The sequence below is a fragment of the Anthonomus grandis genome, chromosome 3 (genome assembly GCF_022605725.1).
Source record: "Anthonomus grandis grandis chromosome 3, icAntGran1.3, whole genome shotgun sequence".
In the NCBI taxonomy this organism is placed as follows: Eukaryota; Metazoa; Arthropoda; class Insecta; order Coleoptera; family Curculionidae; genus Anthonomus; species Anthonomus grandis.
In genome coordinates, this window is record NC_065548.1 from 35913383 (window position 1) to 35933765 (window position 20383).

At 34.1% G+C, this 20383-nt stretch overlaps 2 protein-coding genes across 2 annotated transcripts in view; one reads left to right on the top strand and one right to left on the bottom strand.

The window, feature by feature from the left end:
• Nucleotides 1–1388: 1388 nt before the first annotated feature.
• On the top strand, nt 1389–16705 carry LOC126734473 (uncharacterized). Its single transcript, XM_050438125.1, has 5 exons — nt 1389–1410; nt 6861–7038; nt 7253–7672; nt 7752–7930; nt 16309–16705. The coding sequence occupies exons 2-5, from the start codon at nt 6901–6903 to the stop codon at nt 16622–16624; spliced, it is 1053 nt and encodes a 350-aa protein (XP_050294082.1). The 5' UTR covers nt 1389–1410; nt 6861–6900; the 3' UTR covers nt 16625–16705.
• LOC126734464 (structural maintenance of chromosomes protein 2) overlaps nt 16616–20383 on the bottom strand; it is a 105996-nt gene continuing 102228 nt past the window's right edge. The window contains exon 17 of the mRNA XM_050438107.1: nt 16616–16836. Within this exon, the coding sequence (XP_050294064.1) occupies nt 16720–16836 (117 nt within the window). The 3' untranslated portion in view covers nt 16616–16719. The remainder of the gene's footprint in view (nt 16837–20383) is intronic.

Below are 20383 nucleotides of genomic sequence, written 5' to 3' on the forward strand. Positions count from 1 at the left end.
ACAAAATTTAGGGGTAAAACTATCACATATTTATTGCAATTTAGCACAAAGTTATGTCAAAGGCTGAGGATTATTTCATAGCACACTTCACATTAGGAGTTGTTTTATTCTGTGCCAAAGTATCTATTGGATTAAGATCCAAGCAGCTAAAGGGAAAAAAAATCTCTGGATGGATATAAAATGGATGCTGCACTTGGTAAAAGGGAATGTTCAAGGATATCTTGATATTTGGCTGCATTCATTGCATAAAGTGTAAAAGTCAAGGTGGCATACATTCTCACACCATGATGCCCTGTGGAAAGTTTACAACCCTTTCGAGACAGTCTTAATTGAATGCTTCTGTCCCAAATCACACACTTTTGGTAATCTCAAATGCAGACATAAAATTTGCTTTTATTGCTATAAATAACCTTTCAGTTATATGTTTTGATTTGGTCCAAATGTGATGATTCCTGTTTTGAGTTTCTGTTGATGATGGTTTTTCTCTGGCCTGCGTGAATAATTTAAAAAAATATATAAATTTATATCACTGAGAAGAATCTATCAAATATACCTTATAAAAACTAAAACCCGTCTTGGGGATATATTTATGACAGCAGTCTCTGGAAACATTCATCCCAGTTTCTCTATTCCACCTTGCAGTGACTCATCGTATATTTCTTCTTCACCACTTACATATTCTAATTTGCCTTACACTAATTTGAGAAATAACTTTTAAATGATCTAAGATTTTGTTGTGAACATCAATCATTCAAATTCAAAATAATATATAAGGGAAAACATTAGTTGCACATTGAAACTTAAGAGATTCAAAATCACACTATACACTTTAAAAACTTAAATCTATTACTAACCAATGCAAAACAATAATTAATAATTTGAATGATGAATTCTTCAGAATTTTTCTTACTTCAAGTTTAAATTTATCGAATAATAGGACCTTAAGGTCTTGATGAAGAATATTAAAGAATTTGATTCCAAGACAATCTGGGTCACTCTGTCTGGTATCTTAGCTGTGACCCTCACTATACACTCTGTATTGACCCTCATTTGACTTAATATAAAAAAAGAATATGGGAATGTTAATATTTTCAGATTAATAAATGCCTGTCTGCAGTTGTCCCTATATCACAGCCCAGCCAGCCACTGCTTTCCTCTGCAACCCAAACAATCTTCCAGAGTGAGTTAGTACCATATATGACTGAAAAAGATAAATGATATGCAGTTGTTAGGGTCTCAAGTGATAAGCACTCTTAAAGAGTATTGAGGTTAAACAATGTGCTTCTTAATCTAAGTGACACTTTATCTATATGGCAATCCCATTTAAGAGTAGGGTCAGTATGAACTCCCAGGAACTTAACAGTCCAAGTCTCCAAAAGACTTTCATGAGGAAGGTCAATGCCTCTGCAGGTAAATGTATTATACCAAACTTCAACAAAAAATGTTTCTCCTGATCCTTGTTTTTTGATCCACAAATGCATCTAATAGCATCACACTTTTAAACACCAAAAAGTGTTCATAAGCTAGTGGCTACAAAAACTAAAATTTTTGCTAATTTCAGATAAAAAGAGACCAAATTTCCAAAACAAAATTATTGATTGGACTAAAAATATCCAAGATATATTAAAAACTAATCTTATATTAAGTAAATTTTGCCTGAGCTTTTATTTTTAAAGCTTATTTGTTTTTACACTCCTTTAAATCAGAAGGAATTAAATTAATTATTAACACTAATCTGATTGGAGAGAAGAAAACTCAGTTGGACAACATGCTGAACTTTGTTTTTTGTTTTTGTCCAGAGAACAATACAATTTATTGATCAGCTTTGGAGTTGCTGAAATTCCTTATAGTTGCTGAAAATGGTTCGTTTGCGTATAATTTTAGAAGTGACCAACATTCCTTTCGCCTACATTTACATTTACAAGACTTTAAATTCCAATAAATTGCCCGGATATTGAAATAAGCGTGGAAGTGACGATTAGTAGTACATCTAATGTACTGGAGACTTCTAAGTTTTGAGATAAATACTTTAAATCAGCAGAAACTCCAGGTTTTTTGGTCAAATTTTAATACTTCTCAGTTCTCACTGCCAAAATGGTGTGGATTCATTAATTGATGATATATAAATGTATGTTCAAAAATTTTTAAAAAAAATTATAAACTTTATTTGTATACATCTATATTGTCACTTCGACACTTTTTTTATCAAATCTAGAAAACCTTCTCAAGACGATCAGAGAGAATTCTTGTCTGTATAATGTCTGTGTTAGTGCGAGCATAAAAATATCTCTGATCGAGCATTGAGGGCGATCTCACAGCTATCCTATGATTTTCTTGTGTGGAAACATGTCCAAATACCCAACATCTATTTGCAAAGGAAAGCTATTAATAATAAGTCGGATATAGAGATAATTGCATGAACCAGTTTAAAATTATATGTTAAATTGATTCCTGCAATTTAAAATTATATTTTGAAAATTGGCCTATTAATTATTACTTTTAGTTTAATTTTTCAAAAAAAATTTATATCGTATGACTGTTTTTGGACGTATTTACATGACTTTAGTCGTGTAAAAGCTTAAAATATATGAATTTGAATATAGGATTCTTAAGTATAAGGACACTAAAATTGCTGCATTAAGGCGACCGGGTGTCTTGCCGCCGCGCCCAAAAATCAGCAGCCCTAAGGATGTCTCTAATTTGCGGCCAATTGTAGTATACTGTGAGTGCTCTTTAAATAATTTTAAAAAACCTATTTAATTTATATACAAAAGTTGCAGTCTAGATTTCGTAAAGGGTTTAGTACTGCCACGGTACTGTTAAAGGTTTTAGATGACATTCTTTTGGCTGCAGACAGGGCTGAAACTTCGGGATTGGTGTTGTTGGACTTAAGCAAGGCCTTCGATACGATGAAATACTGTGCTCAAAACATTTCTACTATGGTTTTAAACTTAAAACTATGCAACTTGTTTGCAGTTATTTTCATGGTAGATCACAGTCGGTCATAGTTAATGGGCTTAAATCCAAGCTATCATATGTGGATAGAGAGGTCCCTCAAGGATCACTTTTGGGTTCTTTGTTTCTTTGTTTTTTGTAATTTTTGCCGCTGATATGTTGGAGTACTTTCGCATATAAATAATCATAGATACGGTGATGATACGCAGGTTTAGGTTTCTTTTGTCAGCTTCGATGCAATTGAAGCAGCTAGGAGCCTTAAGGACGAAAACTTGGAATATTCCCCATGGGTTTTCAAGTTAAAAGATTTAACTAAATGTATCTATATTTATTTTATAAGTTACTAAATTATAAAAGATTATATTTAAATTTCCAGAAATAGGTATTAGTCACAACGACTCTAATTTGTTAAAACTGCCATAATTCCCGAATTAGGTTACCTACCGGGTGGTGCGTCGCCGAGCGGAACGTAGGAAATCCCATGTAAATTTTAAGGGGGTCAATTATTGGCTATTAAAATTTTTTTAAACTTTGCACGAGGGTTTGCCAGATTGGTTTCTTCAAAAAGTTATATTACATTTTTTCTGTAAAATGTACAGGGAAGCCAATAATTGACCCCCTTAAAATTTACATGGGATTTCCTATGTTCCGCTCGGCGACGCACCACCCGATATAAGTGCATAGTAGATAAAGTTTTAGTGTTTTAAAGATATTCTTTAATACAATAGCAAACTCTAATTTTTTTCCTTTAAAGGATTATAAATGGTTGAAAAGAACATCATTAGTGGTTAAAAACAATTACGAGAAACGCAGAAGTATTATGCAACTCTTAAGTGCATGCAAAATTTGTTCTACAACAGGAAGAATGAGGCTAAGACATTGCCTCATACATATATCATTTCTCCTATATTCCCAATGATCTAAAAAGAAAAAAAAATATTACACTTTTTTCCGGGGGACAGAATATCGGTTTCCTGGGAAATATTAATCTTTCAACGTCAGGTCTGATCAGTAACTTAACATATATGCTTTGGCACTAAGAATCAAACTTTGAAAAATTTTCAACCAAATCAATAAAAATAAAATTCTTTATGTTTTTGTGATATAATCGTTACGAGTTAAAAAAATTGTGTGCAGTCATGCTGACACCACCATTGTGCAAACTGTTTTCTCTTTTATTCAGAAGAGGTCTCTCCCCTGGAGACTGGAAACTTGCGCGGATTCAACCCATACCTCAAATTAAAAAAAAGACGGTGCGTATCAATTACCATCCGCTTGATTTAGTCCCCGCAATCGCCAAGATAGTGGAGAAACTTGACAACCAGCAAATTTTGAAATATCTGGAGTCCACCAACATCATTCGCCCGCGACCATCAGTATGTCATTTTAAAAACATATGTCTACTGACGAGCTGTTATTCTATGTCATGCATGTTTGGACCGCAGCTATCGAGAAATATGGTGAATCCATTCAATAGCTCATGAAAACCTCTTAAACAAACTGTATTATTATGGATTTCCACTGGGTTCGCAACTCTGGTTGCTTGGCTCGGGAGCTTCCTCGAGGATCGATCCATCCAAGTTTTCATTGAGGGACATGTCGATGCAAAATGCATCTTGTCATCGAAAAGATTTATCTTGTCCCCTACCCTCTTCCTGTTATATATCAACGACCTTTTCGACAAGACTTCTCATCCAATTGACAGCTTTGCTGATGATAGTACATTGGTGTCTTCCTTTAAGTCTCCCAACCAGATTCAGCCGACACCCAGTGCTATAATCGTGCCTAGGTAAAAACTATTAATGCCAACCTTAATATCATTTTGGAGTGGGCTGGGTGAGATTCTGATTGAGTTTATCGTAGCTAAGGCTTGCGCTTCTGTATTTACAAAGAAGGCTGCCTCTGCCGCCTCAAACCTTATTATGTCCGGGCTTACTTTGCCGGTGACTTCGTCAGTTCGCTTGTTAAGTGTGGAGGTTGGACGCAATATGTTTTGGCATGATTATGAAGCGGAAATAGCTAAAGGTGCTTCTGAAATACTTGGGACTCTCTTTAAACCGAAAAAGTTGTATACACCGTAACAGCTTTCAAAGCTTTGCAAAGCTCAGATTCGTCCATCTTTTGAGTATTACTCTTGATGCTGCTTGATTCCATCCAGTTTGGCGCATAGAATAAAGGTGGCTCCCAGACCCCTTCTTTCCTGCACATTACAACATGCAGATCTGTAAGAAAAATATCCACCGATAACTTCGTAGCACTGGGGCGTAGCCGATCGATAGTTCTAGCCTGGACACTTATCAACGCTTCCATCGATACTTCACAACAGAAGCCGAAATCATGCGAGGCGACGACCGCATCGCGATGGCATAAATTCCGCGCTGGGGCACCTATTATTATTTTGCGTTGATTCGAAATAATATTTTACTGCAGTTATTATTGTAGTTTATAGTAAGATTACGCATTTAAAATTTTAAACTACCAAACTATTTTGAAACTTTGAGCTTTGAGTTTTAAAAAGAATAAAAATTCGGTAGGTATTTAAATTAGGTGGGTAAATTAACAATTTTAAAGTGTCAAGAATAAGTTTTTGAAAATTTGTTTTTTTTTTCTTCATCTTTAAAACCACATAAAATATATATATTTTTTTTTATATGGCATATTCTTTTATAAATAAATAATGTGCAACTTTGGGGTACATTATCCATTTTCGTATTTTGAGGGTAGACGAATTTGAAACACCGTTTATGTATATTTTTCCAATAAAATAAATAATGATAAATATTTAACACTTATCATATACCTAAAAATACGTAATAAAAAAAATATATTATCTTGTAAAATGTAAAATATTAGGTTCCGCGGTATCTCCACTTAGTCGTTTCACTGTACGGCGTGCGCCACCAAATCTCGGCTTCAATTTTGACGCAACGAAACCAGTGTCACGGCTAGAACTATCGATAGGCTACGACTGGGGCTACTCGTGATACTCGAGTACCATACAGGTTGGCCTTTCGTGCCAGTGTATTCCACGCTCAAAATATCACAATCCCCTTTTTCTGATCTGAAAGATCTTAAAAAAATACTTTCCAATGCTAACTTCGATAGTTTTTTTGTTTATTAAATAAAATATCACTTAATTAAATTAAAATTGTAGAAGAACAAATAAGAAATATTTTAAATGATTTGCCAATAATAGTCTATTATGAAACTCAAGAAAAATTAATCTCATTAAAAACAAATTCTACAAATTATAAAGTTGCGATGGCTGGTAATGGCTGATATGGGGGTAAATGGATAACTGAACAAACAAGCTATCTATTACATTATTTTGTTTTCCCCTCCCTATTGTAGAAATTATTTTCAATGGTTTTTTCGGTCGTTCTTAGATATATTCTTGTGCGTTTTTAAATCCCCGTATCTTGTAGTAGATTTTTGACGTTTCGGTTTTGTTTCTTAATTTTGATGGCTGCCACTGTACAGTAATTTTCATATGAACTTAACAAAACAAGCAATAACAAATCTAAGTCAAAAAAAAAAGATAGTATTTCTCCAACCTTTCCCTCTAAACTTTTTGATTCCAAATTGAACGTCCTAGTATAGAAGACGAGAACCACGGCTCATTGCATTTTTCATAGGCCAATGCAAGTGGTAAATCTGGGATCGGTGAAGTACTATCGTTCTCTCTTTAACTTTGCCTTTAAATTTCTATTGCTTAATGCATAGATTTTTTGGCATCTAAGAAATAAATTTACCAATGGTTTATACATACTAGAAGACTTACATTTTTTAAGTTTGATTTTTACTAAAAATAGCAAATATAATTACTATGAATTTTAAATATATTTGCTATTTCCTTTTAATGTAGGTCAAAGTGATTTGTAATTAATTCTAAACCTATTTTTTAGGTACATTCTTTTAAGAAGGATATTTTTCATTATTAGAAATATGAATGTCCCTAAATATTCTATGGATAATAAAGTAAAACGAGATTTTCTTGAATTTCTAAAAGCAGCTCACACTTTTAAAAACGAACAATTTTGCGATGTCGAGGAGTACAATCTACTTAAAACTGTTGTTAATCTAGTAAGTATATTCTATTTTTTTTTAATTTCATGTGTGTTTTCCCCTCCTTATTTGGGTCCTCAGATATAGTCACTCCAATTTTTCAAATTGTCAAATATCTTAAACTACACAGGGTGACAATTTGAAGAGAATAAGATACAACTTAAATCTTTTTTTCTAATTTAAAAAAATTAGTAGAGAAACTTTAATTTTTATTTTATTTTTCTACATTTAGGATAAAGAGACAAAGGAACAGCTGGCCCTTTTTTCGAACCAAACAGATATTTGTATAGATATAACACAAAGTGATGATGAACAACAAAAAATTAAGATCACAGATGATAATCACGAAGAAACTAACCTTGAAAATTCTTATAAAAAACCCAAAGATGCTTCAGTAGATATTGATATTACATTACATAACGGGCTTGTAGAAGAAATAAAAGATTGGATTTCAGGAGAAGAAATTGTTACTCAGTCAATTTTGAAAGAAATCCTGGCTTTAAATACTATGAGCCTTGATAAATTGTTTAAAGATCTTAGTAACATTCTTACCTCGGAAGAAATTAAAAAGTTCTGGACGTCTCTGAGTAGTAATGATAGTAATAATGAGTTAATATTGGCGAAATTTCTACAGTTTATATTTATCCCTAATGTGAGTAAATTCTTATTTTTGCATTACAACATAATTAGTTTTTGCTATAAGGCATCCCAATACTTTTCTTTTATTTTAGTCAAAACTTGCATATAGATACGAGTTTGAAGAAGTATTTCTGGCAATTTGTGAAAAGGATGGAAAGCTATTAAGATCTGAATTGATCCAAGAACTAACAAAAGAATATTGTAGTGATAATCAAACAATAATCCAGTACTTAATTATATTTGATAATGGATATAAGACGGACATTTTGAGGTAATTGAAAGCAAAGCCCATTAAACCCAATAGCCAACCATAAGCCAACGACAAGCAAAACCAATGAAAAAAATTTAGCATGAAACAAATTTACAGCAATTTTGGCATAACTAATAAATGCGTATATGTTAATATATAGTTATTATAATAGTATCGGAATAATCACTGTTATGTTCACTATCAATGTTCATGTTCTTGGGATCCAGATTGGTTTCTTCAGTGCCTTGGATAGGGTGCCAAATGTACGACATTCATCGATGTACGATGTTTTCCTTCCTAATTCTCGTGAAAGTGCTATATCAAGTCTTGATAGCTTCCGACAATTCACGGACTATCAAGGATAAAACATGTGTAATCAATGATGAGAAAAACTCAATTTTCGCGTCACCACACGTGTCATTTCTTCGAAAACCCGTTCCCAGGTCAATTCCTAAAGGATTACAACACTTTAGAATAGGGTAAACAATTGCATTTCGACCTTTAGTATCTATCCCCTACTAATAGTGATGATAGTTTCAATGGTAATACTTCCTACAGTCCTAAGATTTTGATAAAGGCTAATTAGTAACTTTGACGATTTCAGGGCGGGTAGATTCATCTCTAGAACTTATAGTTTCCAAGATGTATAGCGCGATTTTTAGCGTCAGCTTCACTTGCAGTAATTAGCTCTTCCGCAGTTTCATCTCCTCCTTACAGACTCCCCTGATAATTTTAATTTCCGGTATTAAAATGTATTATTAAACGGTATTCCCGAAGGTCACAGAACTCTATCCGGAATCCTGTAAGAATGCGTAGGTTGGTTTTATCTAGACTTTTTAGCGTTAATGGTTTTAAGAATTATTTGTTGTGAGGCCAAAAGACCCCTGCGCCGCTTACTTCGTTAGTCCTCGAATCATCTTATTTGCCAATCTTTTCTGCTATCGATTTTTGAGAGGAAGTTTTTCTTATACTTATATTCCTTTCTTATATCATCTTTAGGAAGAACGAATAATGGGATACATCATGTTTGGGATATCCACGCTCTTTGATTGATGAAGCCCTTATTCTCAATTCTTATCTGATAAATATAGATAATTGAATATAGCCTTTTGGCGGCTCCTTCTGCCCGATAAATTGCGGGAGAAGCAGTTTACCGAAAACTATTGAAAAAAAAACGCTAACTTAGTATATAAAGTGATTTGAAGGGCCATAGGAGCTTAGAGTATAACGGTGTTCCGGAGGGAATTATAACGAAGGAGAGTGAGAAAAAAGTAAAAGAAAAACGCGGCAAACAGTATGTAGAACTGGCTTTACCGCAACGAATGTAGTTACCAGCTAGCCTGAAGCATCGCCCTTCACATTTACGCCCACAATCTAGCCATTTTTCGACAGTGCATATTAATGATGTTCGAGGCACAAAAATGTAATTTGTAAAACTTAAGAAAATAGATTTCTTCGTCGGGGCAACGATACAGGCAAACAGGATACGATAATGTAATGAACCCAGTTTCAGATCCTAGGTATAACCTGGTTTTTCGGGTAAATCATGGAAAAGGGGACCAGGAAAACATGACAATGTATTTTAAAAAACAGACATCCTTTCGAGATCATCTTCTTTTAAAGTCGCTTTTTTCAGGTATGCAATCTAAAATCAGTATTAAAAGGACATGCAAAGAGTGTAAGTAAAAATAATGAAAGAAAAATTCACAAATACTACTAGAGACGCTCAAAGCACAATGACGGAAAACATGTTGGTTCCAGGCACTCTCCATCCCTCATTGATACAATCACCAGACAAGAAATCCATGAAGACCACAACTCGGGTCTCCGGAGACCTAACACAGCAGAAATCCAACTTCTATAAATATCATAGAGCCATTTCACAAACTACTACCTGGAAAGACAAAAGTCAAGCTATGAAAAAATAACTAAAATAATTTAAAAAAATTTAATGTGATTTCCTTTCTGTCAAACTACAATTACTTTGAATAAGATGTAAAAGTTTGATTGCACTTTATGAAAGGATGAAAAAAAATTGAAACTATTAAAATTAAAAGGGAATATAAATATACTTTCATGAATAATGTTTTCTTGGCACAATATTTAACTAAGTAAAATGGTATCACGCCCTTGGACTCTAATCGAAAAGACGGGCCTAGATAAAGACATACCTCTAACACAGTTAGGAGGGACTACAATAAATCTGGACAGAGTGCGGTTGCATAGGACTTCCGTCCAATAAAAATGGTAAAGTCGTATTAAATATTTCAAATGTATTATTAAAAAAAATGAAAAAGTGGTATTCACAAACATTTTTTTTCCTATTCTATTAGCCATATATTATTTACGACTGATTGGTAGAGTTATCACGCAATACAACTAAAACCATCTCCAATAACAAAAAAGTAAAAACTATACTATAAAACAATACTTTTTATAATAGTTATTAGAACCGACCAAAGAATCGTTGAATGAGTGAATAGCATAACAAACCTAAGACCCTAATAGGTTTGTTAGGATATTATTTTAACTTTTAATATATAGGGATAAATTTTGATAGATGATAATGTTTTGTTTTCTTGCCCGCTTTTAGCAGATGTACAAGCTGAAATATGCTGTTTCTACGGGGGCATTGTCATGGAAGAAAATCGGCGTATCATTTCTTCGCACATATTCGGGCCTTTTTTCACACAGAAACGATGCAATTTGATCAGCTGTTGGAGGTAACGGTGGGCATCGACAGTTTCATCAGACTTCAACAGCTCATAGTAGGCCATACCCCTCTGATCCCACCAACCGCACAGCATCTTTTTCGGTATGTTGATCCCGGCGATTTTCTTCGTTTAGGATTTTTAAAATAAATCCACTTTTCATCGCCAGTCACAAACCGATGTGAAAACATCTTTCTTTTGTGTCCGGCAATTAAGATTTTGCATGTATTTTTGCGTTGCTCCATCTGCCTATCGCTTAATTCGTGCACGAGCATTTTCTGCGAAGAAAGAGTCTTTAATTCGTGGTTCTCAAATTTCCTGGGCCGATTTTCACGGTCCTTGTTCAAATCGAAATTGCCATCTTTGAATTCACGAGACCAATCTCGGCAAATTGTTTCTGATAAAGCATTCCCACCGTATACCTCGCAATAAGCAATCGATGCGGTTCAGCGGCTAATTGGAGACTTCTTTTATGAATGGTGTTTATTATTTTTTCGAGTCACTATTTCAGATATTTTAGGATTAAACACTAAATCAAAATAATAAATATCAATGAGTGAAAAGTAATCCGGTGCGACTTTTTAAATTATATTTCTATTCTAGCTGAACTATTAGTATTAATTTTAAACGGTAACAGTTAACAAAACGGTTTTCTGCTATTTTACTACTATAAGAAAAAAAATTATATAGGATTTTTCTAGTGTCTTTATAGAACACCAAACTGTCGGCGCTGCTTTAAAAAAAAGCTTTGCTTTTTTTGTGTTTTTTTACCCTAGAAGCTTCAGGGATCCAGGAGTGGATAGGAGTACTGAATGGGGTAAATTAACTATAAAATAGAGCGAAACAGCATCTGTACTACATACGCAAATTACAAAAAGGAACTACAGAGTGTTTTGCCATAATCGGATTATGGGACGCATTGAGCAATATCATATAATATTTTAAAAATTTTACACCGATTTATTCCTTTAAAATATGCTAAAATAGGGGTTTAATCTAGACTATTTGAGGTTGCCATTAATAATTACATTGTCAAACTTGGGAGGCTTAAGCCCCCCAATTCGACCATCCAACCCAATCCATCCCATCCCGTCGTATTTACTCCGTTTTAGGAAAAATTTAGAAAATATGACGTCTTTTAGTGAATTAGTACCCAAAAATTTGATTTTAAGCCACCCAACAGTGCCATTTGCTTTAAATGCGGTAAGTTTCTTTGAAAAGAATAGATTCAGAGAAAAATAAATCGCGGATTATTTGATGATCGAAACTCGTTGCTATTGATAATAATAGCAACGAGTTTATAAATAAAGTGTATCAGAAGACATATAAATCTGTCTGCCAAAAAAGAAGTTTTTTCACATTATAATAGTGAATGAGTTTCACTATTTGTACACCAGCTAATAATAGCCAGTGCTGAAAAATTCATACTTTATGCAGAGGTTCATAGCCTCCATATTTTCTTATATTTTAATGTTTTGTTCGTATGAAAAAGTATATATTTTTTATCCGTAATTTCATTAAAATTAAATAATTTTTCCAAAACTACAAAATGCTTATTTGCAAAAAAAAAGAAAACTGACATAGTTGAAATCCGAACCCAGGACACCCGGCTAATAGTTGATGAACTTTCACATAGGACGCTAAAATTTTTTTCAAAGCAATAAGAAACAAACACGTCTAAAAAGTGTATCGTATACCGGGTGTCCCAGATAAAATGATATACATGACTATAACATTATCGGTAAGAGATATAGTTGCGGTTAAATGGGGGGAGGGGGAAAGTTGTACTGTTCCATATTACAGGTTTTCTAAAAACCAAATTTTTAGATTTAGCCCGATATTTTAAAAACCCCTATAGATATCATCGATCCTAATATCGCATCTGATTGGGCTTGGAACAGCACAACTTTTCCCCCGTTTAACCAAAAAAATATCTCGTACCGTTTACGAAAGCCCTATGTATATCATTTTATCTGGGACACCCTGTATAGAAAAAAATCACGCAAACCATCTAATGTATTTCTTAGATATTTAGTTGCTAACTAAAGAAAAATTAAACAATATAGTAGAGCCGCATAGGGCATTTCGCGTGCCAAACTGTGATGAAAGCAAACAACCTATATAGGTTAGATGGTATTAAGTTACTGATTACGAAAATCGATGTTGCCCCCCCCCCCCACCCCCGCGTCAGTCACCCCCAACTCCTCTTTAAAGGGTAAAATTTTTAAATCGCTGTATCTCGAAAACTAATAATGCTAGCGGTCTACTTTTTTTACTGTTAAATTCACAAGTACTTGTAGAAAGAAAAAGGTCATTAGAAATATTTTCATATCTCAAAAACTAAAGGAGCTATATTCAAATTTGTATGTTTTTTTGTTGGAAATTTTAGTTTTTTTCAAATATTTTTTTAACATTTCATCCTACAAAAAAAACTTCAACTATTTTATTACGCAAATTTCTTAAGCTTTTTAAAAAGGTGCATATTGTTTGGATTACGTTAACCCCTCCCCTCAAAAAAAAAAATAAAATCGATCATAAAACCAAAAAAAATATATTCACACACTAGATTTAACAAAATACTTAGTATAATGTACCGACCTTTTTATAGAAATGTTGTTTATTTATTATTTAGGATAGTAAAAATATAATAATCAATACATATTTTCCCCTCCATCCACGTTTGAGTCACTTACACTCCCCCCTAAGGGGTAAACTTTTTAAATCTTGGAAACTATTGATGTTAGCGATTAAATTTTTTTGTGGTTGAATTAGAAACCGAGAAACCTAACTCCCCTTTAACCCAAACTAATACCACCTCCCCCCGACTCTTTTTTTTTAATAAAAAAAAAACACATTTATTTATTACTTTAATAAGTACAGATTGGTATAATAAATTGCACAAAAAAAACTAAAAATTACTTTACAGGTAAAAAAAAAATATTCATCATCAGAACTCTCATTTTCAAAAGACTTGTGGTTCTCACAGAGTTCGTCCACACACATACAACTCTCCGTTTATGGAAGTTTATTTTGAACACACTTGCACTGTTTTGTGGTGCATCTATTTTTTTTGCAGGCACATGAGATTAAATTTAAAATTTCATTTGGCGCAACATTTGGTAGATCAGAGAGAATTGGTAGAAACACATTCTCTTCTTTTCGCCAGCCATACTCGGTTGGCTCTAATTCTACTTGAGTTTTTTTATGGGCATTTATCCAAATATATGCCTGTAATCGGGCTCTTCGTAAAGCTGGTAATAGTGAACTTTGGGTTGGAGGGAGCTGCTCACTTTCCAGCTGCTGTTTGGAAAATCCCCACCAGCGTAACTCCGCCAGTGTCGTTATATTAGCTTTTAGGTTGTACACCATGCAAATAAATTTTTCTAGCTGATTTGATATTTTCTCCACTTCTATTTCAGTATTGCCAAGATCGATTAAAGAAGCTAATATTTGATTATTTGCAGCTTGAAACGCTTTAAAAAAGTTCAGTTTGCCTAAAAGAATAAGACAATGTAAACTAGCAGAAAAACATTGTTTTATTTTTATAAGTTTTAATCATTAATATTTTCTTACCTTTTTTTGCAAACCCTCCTGTGACATCGCAGCCTGATAGCGCATGAAACGCGGGTAAAGCGCTTGCAAGCAAGTAAGCAACCTATTGTAGCTTGCTGGATTTTTAACTAGTTTTTAATTTTTTATTTCGATTTGACATATAACACAATTCGTGTAATTCAGGTGTTGTAACGCGTCCATTTTCACACACAATAGTATTTACCACAAGTACTACATTCTATGTCATTTAAAATAAATATCAATTACGCAATTTAAAACTAAAAAAACCACGAAAATAGCGCGAACACGCACGATGAGATCCGACAGCGGTGGCTTTCCTACTCTCATCTCGTCCGCGCTGTACTGAGACTACTGAGTACTGAGGGCTGACGAGCGAGGGATCGATTAAACGACCGGCGCGTACCGGCAAATTTATGTCGAAGCGATGTGTCGACCGCGCTTTGATGTGAAAAATGTAATGTGTTTCGGGAAAATGGAAAATAATATATTGTTTGTGCCACCTTTATGTAACACCCCTTTTACCGACCAACAGCGCGAATTTATATTTTTTAAATTTTTAGGGGAGGAAGTAGTGATTTTACTCATTTTACCCCCATTAATATACATTTCTAAAAAGCTTATGAAATTTGCAAAAACTTTTATTTTAACCTTTTTTCCGAGAAGGTCACTTGTTTTCAAAATATTTACAAAAGAAAAATGTGTAATAAATAATCATACACTATATTTTTATATATCTCATTTAGTTTTCGAGATATTGATTTAGTCAATATAACATTTGTTATGCCCCTCGCACTTGTGGAAATAACAGAGAATTTTTTTTTATTCTATCTCTATTGATATCCGAGATATTAACAATTAAAAAAAAATACATTTTAGGGGTTGGGGGATGAGAGACGCGGGGTGGGGGGAGGGCAACATTATTTTTTGTAATCAGTAACTTAATACTAACTAACCTCTATATGTTGTTTGCTTTCATCACCGTTTGGCACGCGAACCACTTTTTTTCGCCCTATGCGGCTCTACTAATAAGTTTACACATACTTTAAACAAATATTTATATTAATCATAAATACATTTTATATTTAAAAAGGGATCGGTTACATATTTGTTGTAATAAATTGCAAAACCTGTCGAATGCTGTTCTCCCATATAATTCTCTCCACATAAACTAGTCTATGTATTGAGACTGCACTACCCTAGCCCAGGAGCGAGTTCAGGAATTCCACACCCGGGCGTGAGTGTGATATTTATGACTTAACTGTCAAGTGCTCTTTGGGTGACGGTCTAACGTTATTATTTCTGAACGATTGGTATGACACCGACAAGGAAGAAGGAAGCAAGGAGTAGCGATTTGAGCTCCTCGGAAGGAAGAGCAAAACAAAACACAACATAACCTAGATTCATGTTTAATTTCCCTACTTTGTGTCCTTTTTATAAAAAAATCATAATTTTCCACAAGAAAAAATTAGAGATTATGGAAGAAACAGAGGTTATTACTAGTACTACTCATGAATTGGTAACTGACAAAAATGAGAAACCCATAATCGGAGATAATCAAGTTTTAAATAAAAATAAACAAAGCAAGTAGTATATTTATGTTTTAGTTTTATAAGCGACGTTATCTTTTTAGTTTTATTAATTTTTTTGTGTACGGGAAAGAGATCTTATAAAGGAAACTATTATTAGGAATTATAGGCCCTCTAAAATTACTGATGGACGATTAGGAATGTATTATTAAAAGAGAGAATTATCATCATAGTAAATTATCATTTCGTTTTTGATGGGGACAATGAACATTATATATTCCCAAAATCCAGCGTTCATGGTTATATTTTCTTTTGGCTATTAGCAGCTCATCAATTTGGACTACCCGACCTCGACATTTGATATTTGTAGAAAAGAAAAATAATAAAATTAAATTACACATATAAAATAAACTTAATCAACTAACTTACCTTCAAAAGAAGAACCGCCTATGAGCTACTGCAACGAGTTTTTTTTTATTTCCCTAAGCTGAAACATAACACAACGCCCCTCCCCATAAGGTCTATTATTTCTAGATGATTACTATTTTATTTAAATAGCCATATTTATTATATTCGTATCTAATTTTAGGGACTTCGTAAATTCAATAGATAAACTGCAAGCTGACTACATTCCCATTATAGAAACCCTGTTGAATCCCAAAGTAGACCAACACGTTTTTTGTCAACTGATTGAAGTAATGGCTTTTTACGCTATGGATTTTTGCACCGACAATTCATATGGAAAACTATTGTATAAACTCGTTAATTTAATGGATAAGAACTTAACGTCTTTGGAACAACCTTTAAAAAGAATTCTGGGCACACACAAAAGCATCTGGAAAATGAAGATAGAAAAGACTATTGTTAGTTGGTTTAATGAAACTCTTACTCAAAGCTTTATGTAAAAAACGTACAAATTTATTACCAATAAACATGTAACTAACTAATAAACACTTACATAATAAATGTTTCGATTGTTATTAACATATTGTGATATTGTTTATCCTTTACGCGTGTTTTCTGTTCTTTGAACGATTGACATTCCATCTACGAACTTGGTTCTGAATAATACGTTGGCGTTGCTGAACATTCCATCTTTTAGCGACACCACAATGAACTGCAAATTAAAAAATATACATATTAAAATGTTTATTTAACCTATGTACATGTAGATTTATTATCATAAAGCAATATTTCAATATTCGTTGCTATTTCTGTCAATAGCAGAAGCGAATCAAAACATATTAACATCAAAGAAACATAATATCGGTGAAAATAAACGGATTATACAGGGTTACAAAATTCAATATGATAAAATCTCGTAAACATATAACATTCATAAATCTATAAAGAAAATAGTAATAAAAATCGCTGACGAAAATGTTAACGTTTAGCACTGGTAGGCATGTCAAACAATCTATCTGTGTCATCTGGAGATGCTATTATACTACCGGACTTTTACCTTAGAAGATAAAGTCGATAGATCGCCTTTCTTGAAAATGTGTTTTAACTGAATTTGAACTGATGTCCTTGAACTTCTAGATATTTCTCGCACCTACATTATAAAATGTATTAATCATTATATTTTTCATTTAAAATTCTTATTATTTAAAAAAAATTTTAATTGCAATAGTAACTACAATACCAACCAAACTAAAAACTATGCATTATTATGCTTTGAAGGCATACTTTCTGGAAAAAGCCTTGTACGCAGTGGAGGATTTTTTTCTAGGATAACTTTTTGGGTATCACACACACACTGGTTCTTTTTATGTCTTAAAATAGAAAATATATTAGTTTTTTTTTTCTTTAATAAATGAATTGCACTTTCATTTTGTATTTAATTAATTTACTGTTATTGACCATTGTGTTTATTTTTATTGACATTTTATACATTATGATGTATATTGATCAGGTACATTGTTTTTGTACAGTTTTGCACGTATTTATTTTGTTTGTATATTTATTTTAATTTTTATTTTGTGTGTTTTGTTTTGTTTTTATATGTTTTTTTTTTATTAGCTTTGTCTACAAAATTTTGTAACTTTTTGACAATAAAGCATATGATATTTAATTGCCGATAAAACTATAGATGTTGCAAACAACTTTTCATTCGTAATCATTTTTACGATATACTGTCTTAAATAAACCAGTCGAAAGATTCTGGAAATCTTTAAACCTTCCTGGAAACAGCGCCATTTCAAATAATCATCACCATAGCAAATTATATTTTAAATAAAATTGATCCTTTTAATCAGTGACAGGCCAAATAAGTTAAAAGTTCAAAGGTATGATGCTGCGTCAGTAATGAGCTGTAGTGTAAATCGGGTACAAAAAATGATTAACGATAAATATTTATTTGCAAACTTTGTACATTGCTATGCACATTAAATGAACGTTATAATGAGCAATGCCGCTTCAGTTAATGTGCTCTTTGCAGATTTTTTTCTCATATAACTGCGATTTTTATTCCTTTTTTAGCATATCAAACAACGAATCAGCAAAACCAATATTTTTTGGGAAGGTATAGTTTGTGCAATATTAATTGTTCTATTTAATAATTACTCTTTAAAGAAATGAGAAGTAATTTTAATTTTATTTTAAAAAAAGTCTCTTTAATAAGGAAATATAAAGCTAGGTAAATATTTAGCCATTTACTAAGTACTTTTATTTCTTTTAAAATTTATTATTAAATAGATCAATTTATCTTGCACAAACTATAGCTTTTACAGGGCCAACTACGACGATTGCAAAATAGTGCCCAGAAGAGTGCACGACTCGCAGTCTGACTCGCCTCATACGCATATGAGTATGGTCACAACCAATGGATGGCGTCGGAACGATATCTGATGGGAATGCATGTCTCTTCTATGTCAAACTTTTTTTTTTTTTTTTTTTTTTATGGTAAACACAAGCACAAGAGGAAAGTCCTATGTCACTCTTGGAGTGGTGCTTGCGCGAAGATATTTGTGGGCATTTATCTTGAATCGCTGCAGGTTGTATGCGTCGGGAAATATATGAGGTGGAAGCCCGTTCCACAAAGAAGATGTTCTCCAGATGAATGAGTCCCGATACAGCGACGTTCTTGGGGTAGGCAGGTGGACTCGATGTTGATGAGCCGCCACTGCTAGACGCGTCCTTCTTGCCGGAACAGCCCTGGGTGGAATCAGGCCTGCCAGCTCAGAGGACCACTTACCGTGATAATAACGGTAGAATAAACAGAGATCAGCCACCTTTCTCCTGTGCTCCAGACTATCCAGACTCTTTGTCAGTTCTGGTTTGTCGATAAGACGAATAGCTCTCTTCTGTATAGAATCTAGCAGCTTTAAACTATGCTTGGGTGCAGAGCTCCAGACATGCGAGCAATACTCGAGGGAAGGGCGTATTTGAGCCTTATAAAGAGTCAGCAGCTGTTCTGGTGTATACAGTTTTTTCGTTTTGAAAAGCACTCCGAGTTTTTTGGAAGCTGCCCTGGCGATCTCGGCAACGTGGTCATACCAGGACACACTGTTGGTGACTTCGACTCCTAGAAGATGTAAAGATGATTTCATTGGCAATGTTTTTCCTGCCATAACCAGCTCCGGGCCATCAACGTTAGTCTTCATCGTAAATACTGCAGCCTGCGTTTTTTTAGCGTTAAAATTGACCAGATTGTTACCGCCCCACTCCAAGATTGCTCTAATATCGTTGTTGGTTGAAGCTACTTGTTGCTGCCGAAGATTCTGAGAAGTTGCGGCTGTCGTTGGTTTGGCGGACTTAAATGTAGAAATAAGTGTGCTATCGTCCGCAAAGCTGTAAATTGGATTGACAGTGGTTCCTAGCAAATCGTTGATATATATCAAGAAAAGGGTGGGGGATAGAATGCATCCTTGAGGGACTCCAGCGTTAATGTTAAATGTGTCGGAGAGGTGTCCATCGACGGCTACTTGGATTGTTCGTTGTTCAAGAAAACTTTTGATCCAATTCAATAATGAGTTTTGTATGCCGATTGAGGAGAGCTTGGTTAGTAGTCCCTCATGCCACACTTTGTCAAATGCCTTGGAAATGTCAAGAGCGACTGAGCGGGACTCGCCATGCTTCTCCATGGCCTCCGTCCACAAGTGTGTGACGTAAGCCAGAAGATCGCCGGTGGATCTAAGCTTTCGGAAGCCGTATTGATGATCGCTGATTAGTCCAGATGATTCCAGATATCTTAACAGTTGTTGGTTGACTGCTTTCTCCATAATCTTCGATATTACTGGAACTAGTGCAATCGGGCGGTAATTGGACGGCATCGTCTTCTTACCCTTTTTGGGTACAGCTTGCACTTGAGCAGTTTTCCAGCTTGTTGGAAATGAGCCCTGTTTATACGATGCCGTGAACCGTCTACATAAGGGAGGAGTCAATTCGTCTGCACAACGTTTTAGTGCTAGGGCTGGAATTCCATCGGGTCCAGAAGCTTTGTTGGTGTCTACGCTTTTAAGAATTTTATTTATAATTCGTTGGGGAAACGAAATTTCTCCCATCGATGAATTCACCCTTGGCAAATATGGCGGTGTTTTGCCTTGCGAGTGCAGAGTAGAATTGGACGCGAAGAGTTTACCCAGTAAGTTGGCTTTTTCCCTTGCTGTTACCGCAATAGAACCATCATCTGCTGTTAGGGGTGGCAAGGCCGACTTAGCAAA

What these genes read in the sequence shown, in the direction of transcription:
- LOC126734473 (XM_050438125.1), top strand. Translation starts at nt 6,901, where the DNA reads ATGAATGTCCCTAAATATTCTATGGATAATAAAGTAAAACGAGATTTT. An exon ending in TTAAAACTGTTGTTAATCTA is followed by an intron (nt 7,039 to 7,252) that starts GTAAGTATATTC and finishes TTCTACATTTAG; the next exon opens with GATAAAGAGACAAAGGAACA. An exon ending in AGTTTATATTTATCCCTAAT is followed by an intron (nt 7,673 to 7,751) that starts GTGAGTAAATTC and finishes CTTTTATTTTAG; the next exon opens with TCAAAACTTGCATATAGATA.